Source organism: Penaeus vannamei, chromosome 35, assembly GCF_042767895.1.
Source record: "Penaeus vannamei isolate JL-2024 chromosome 35, ASM4276789v1, whole genome shotgun sequence".
In the NCBI taxonomy this organism is placed as follows: Eukaryota; Metazoa; Arthropoda; class Malacostraca; order Decapoda; family Penaeidae; genus Penaeus; species Penaeus vannamei.
The window spans coordinates 18658635-18663634 of NC_091583.1; the positions used below are offsets into that span (position 1 = coordinate 18658635).

The 5000-nt window shown below is 38.9% G+C and overlaps 1 protein-coding gene across 1 annotated transcript in view; it reads right to left on the reverse strand.

The window, feature by feature from the left end:
• Positions 1-5000, reverse strand: part of LOC113814955 (uncharacterized) — a 13902-nt gene that overhangs the window by 4146 nt on the left and 4756 nt on the right. The window contains exons 2-5 of the mRNA XM_027367034.2: positions 4939-5000; positions 3539-3704; positions 1182-1267; positions 1-40 (exon numbers count right to left, since the gene is read on the reverse strand). The exon at positions 1-40 is cut by the window's left edge and continues 165 nt beyond it; the exon at positions 4939-5000 is cut by the window's right edge and continues 84 nt beyond it. Of these exons, the coding sequence (XP_027222835.2) occupies positions 1-40; positions 1182-1267; positions 3539-3704; positions 4939-5000 (354 nt within the window). The remainder of the gene's footprint in view (positions 41-1181; positions 1268-3538; positions 3705-4938) is intronic.

A 5000-nucleotide genomic window follows, 5' to 3' on the forward strand; every position in this document is an offset into this window, starting at 1 on the left:
CCTCACTCAGGTGGGCGAACTCAGTGTCGAATTGGCGGATCTGGTTGGGGGGAGAGGGGGGAGATTGGCGAGAGGGGGGAGAGGGAGAGGGGGTAAGAGGGGGGAAGAGGGGGGAAGAGGGGAGAGAGGGGGGAGAGGGGGTGGTGGTGAGTATTTTTTTTATGAATGGGGGGAGGAGGGGTTGTATCGTGTATTGGGTTGTGATTGTTTGTTTGTTTGTTTGTCGGTTTATTCCGCTATTTACTTGCCAGTCTGTCTATCCATCGGTATATCTATCTATCTACCTATCTATTCGTCTATCTGTCTATCTGTCTATCCAAGGGTCTATCTACCTATGTATCTGTCTATCAATCTGTTTGTCTCTCCATCGGTCTATCTATATATCTATTTGTTTATTTATTTGTCTATCTATCTGTCTGTCTGTTTATTTGTCAATTTATCTATCTGACTGTCTGTCTGTCTGTTTAATCACATATATTTTTCTACTTATCTATCTACCCATCTATCCATATTGTATGTATGTATGTATCTGTCTGTCTGTAAGGCCGTCTGTGTATCTATCTAATCATCCACACATCTATCTATCTATAGTATATCTATTTATCCACCCATCCATCCTTCCCCTTCTCTTAACCTCCCTCCCTCCATCTTTCCATCCATCCCTTCATCCCTCCCTCCCTCTCTCTGTCCCTTCATCCATCCATCCGCTCGTGCATCCATCCATTTATCCCACCCTCCCTCCCTCCCTCCTTCCAACCAACCAACCTCTCCCTCCCTCCCTCTCCCCATCTACCCACCCATCCACCCATCCCTCCCTCCACCCATCCACCCACCCTTCCTCCCTCCTCTCCCCATCTACCCACCCATTGCTCCCTCCACCCATCCACCCACCCTCCCTCCCTTCCTCTCCCCATTTACCCATCCCTCCCTCCCCCCCTCTACCCATCCACCCATCCCTCCCTCCCTCCCTATCCCCCTCCCTCCCTCCATCCCTCCCCCCTGCCCATCCCTCCACCCATTCCTCCCTCTCCCCATCTACCCATCCCTCCCTCCCTCCCCCCCTTTACCTCTACCCATCCCTCCACCCCTCCACCCATCCCTCCATCCCTCCCCCCACTACCCATCCATCCTTCCACCCATCCATCTATCCATCTACCTAAACATAACAAGAGAAACCTCACCTTCACAACAACAAATTCCCACCAGGCGTCTCGCTCACCAGAACAGCAGTCGCAGTTGTGGTTGTAGCCGTAGAAGGACCAGTAGGCTGTGGAGGGAATAGGAATCGAAATAGGACTAGGCATAGGAAGAGGAATGGGCATTGGAGGAGGAATAAGTGTAGGAATAAGAATAGGATATATTCATAGGAATAGGAATAGGCATAGGAAGAGGAATGGGCATTGGAGGAGGAATAAGTGTAGGAATAAGAATAGGATATATTCATAGGAATAGGAATAGGTATAGGAAAAGGAATAGGTATAGGATGAGGAATAATTATAGGAATGAGATAAGGATATATTCATGGGAATAGAATAGGCATAGGAAGAGAATTAAGTATAAGAATAAGAATGGGATATATCCATTGGAATAGGCATAGGAAGAGGAATAAGTATAGGAATAAGAATAAGATATATTCATAGTAATAGGAATAAGTATAAGAATAAGACTAGGATATATTCATAGGAAAAGGAAAAGGCATAGGAAGAGGAATGGACATAAGTATAGGAATAAGAATATGATATATTTATAGGAATGGGCATAGAAATAGGATAGGAATAAGATATATTCATTGGAATAGGAATAGGCATAGAAATAGATATATGATATATTCATAGGCGTAAGAATATGTATATAAATAGAAATATGAATATGCATAGGAATAGGCATAGAAATAGAAAAGAATAGGAATAGACATAGGCATAGAAACATGAAAGGGGATTGCAGATATTTTCATTCTGATGATCAGTCAGCACTGCACAGTCCTATCCATTTTCAACAGTGAAAAGGAAACAGCTCAACATAGTCGCTGTTGATAAGGATGAATAATAATAACAACAATTAAATGATAAATAAGTCTCGAAATTTACTCTTTTTTTCATAATTAAAAGATAAATAAGTCTCGAAATTTACTTTTTTCTTTTTCATATATTCTCTCCCGTACAAGATCTATATCCTAGAAACAAGAATGTAGTTAACTGAATTGATTTACGTCTATCTTATTGGTTTATCCATCTATCTATACATTTATCATTCATTATTATCTATTATTCATTATCTGCTCTCGTAATCGTGTCACACTATTGTATCTATCTAATTGCAATCTCTTTTATTTATCTTACTGTATTCTCGTAAATTTATCTTATTGCAATCTCTTTAATCTCTCTTATTACAATCTTTTAAATTTAGTTTACTGTAAACTTTTGAATTTATCTTATCGTAATATCTTTATTCTATCTTATTGTAATCTCTCCTTTTATCCCGTCTTCTTCAGATTCCTAATATCTTACTCATTCCATCATTATCTCCCACATTCACCATCATCAAACTCTCATTCAACATCCTCATCCCTATTTCCATTCATCAATTCTCTCCCCATTCCTTATTCCCCTTCAATCCATCTTTCCACCAACACGTACTTCCCTCAACCACCAATTACGGGAAAGGCTCGATCAGCAGCAACTCGAGGAGGTGTCATGGCGTCTGATTCTATTTTATGGAAAAAAACAAAACAAAACAAAACAAAAACACATGGGGTTTATTTTGATGACGCCACAAAAGTTACGGATGCTTTGTGAATATGGTCGATCGTTTTGGTGTTTTCCATTTTCAAAAAGGATGAAAATAATGACTTTAAAGGTTAAATTTTCATCGAACAATCAGAACAGACGCCATGACACCTCCTCGAGTTGCTACTGACCTAGCCTCACGTACTAACCAATATGTAAATGTCCGCTGGATTGGTCTCTTCATTTTTCAAAAAGGATGAAAAATAATGACTTCAATAGTTAAATTTTCATCGAATTATCATTAAAACAGACGCCATGACACCTCCTCGAGTTGCTACTGACCTAGCCTCACGTACTAACCAATATGCAGATGTCCGCTGGATTGGTCTCTTCAGTTTTCAAAAAGGATGGAAAATGATGATTTTAATGATTAAATTTTCATCAAACAATCGCCAAAACAGACGCCATGACACCTCCTCGTGTTGCTACTGACCCAGCCTCTCCCACTAACCAATATGCAAATGTCCGCTGCATTGGTCTCTTCAATTTTCAAATGGGTGGAAAATGATGACTTTAATAGTTGTATTTTCATCGAACAATCGCCGAAACAGACTCCATGTCACTTCCTCGTGTTGCTACTGACCTAGCCTCTCCCACTAACCAATATGCAAATGTCCGCTGGATTGGTCTTTTCAGTTTTCAAAAAGGATGGAAAATAATGACTTTAATGGTTAAATATTCATCTCATAATCATCAAAACAGACGCCATGACACCTCCTCGAACTGCTACTGACTTAGCCTCTCCCACTAACCAATATGCAAATGTCCACTGCACTCCATAGCGTGCCAGTAAGTCGGTATCTCATTATTCTTGATAGTCTGGTAGTCCTCGTTGCATAGCCTCGACCAGTCCCCTGCTACCCGGTGGTTGTAGTATTCCCCAGCATCATGGGGGAAGCAAAAGCCTTCTTCTCCCTCCTGTGATGGGAAATAATGGGGGTAATGGTGGTGGTGGTGTATCGGTGTTGTGGACTTGGGTAGTGGGTGTTGTTGTGATGTGTAATGGTGATGGCGTGGTGGGAATATGATTGTGATTGTGGTTGTTATAAGTGATGGAATTTTAATGTTAATAATGATAATGATAAGGGTTATAATGATTATCACGATAGTAATAGATAATAAAGATGATAATAACAACAGCAGCAATAATGACAATAATAACATCAACAACAATAACAACAAAAATAAAGATAACAAAAATAATGATGATGATAATACTAAAGATATATGAATGCTAATAATGATGATGCTAAACAACAAAAATAATGATAGTAAAATAATGATGATGATAATACTAAAGATATATAAATGTTAATAATATTAATAATGATACTAATAATGATGACGGCGAGGATTAACAGCAGCATAAACATATATGGGAAATATGATAATAACGTTTTAAAAATATATAGTTGATGTAATTATCTGGAGAAGGGAAAATATTTTTTCACCATAAAAAGACAAAACAATATTTGGTCGAGAAGCTTAATGGAAGCGAAAATTACATCAAATGTAATTATGCCTCTAATTAGGCCCATGTATCGTATTGAGATTATCCACAATGATGGCGAAAATGATATGAATTATTGATATATTCGTGCTGCGAAAATTCTTTTTGATTTTGTATGCAACGTATACAGGTATGCTATATTTATCATTTTGACGGTTGGTATTATTTCAAGATAATTTCATGATATATTGTAAAAGCATATTGCACACACACACACACACACACACACACACACACACACACACACACACACACACACACACACACACACACACACACACACAAACACGCACGTACGCACGCACGCACGCATACACCCACCCACACATATGCACACAAAGACATGGACCGACATATATATATGTATATATATATATATATATATATATATATATATATATATATATATATATATGTGTGTGTGTGTGTGTGTGTGTGTGTGTGTGTGTGTGTGTGTGTGTGTGTATGTGTCTGTGTGTGTGTGTGTGTTATTGTACATATGTAACGCATAAAAAAAACGCATCACAAATTACACAAGAACAGAAACACCGAAACTACCAAACGACATAAACAAAACACCAAAATAAGCATTTTCCTCCAAACGACCAACTATGAAAAACCGAAGCATCGGCACCAACTCACCTTCTTGTGGAACCTAATAAAGGGAGCGTAACTATATGCTAAATCCTCGTACAGCCGTTCGT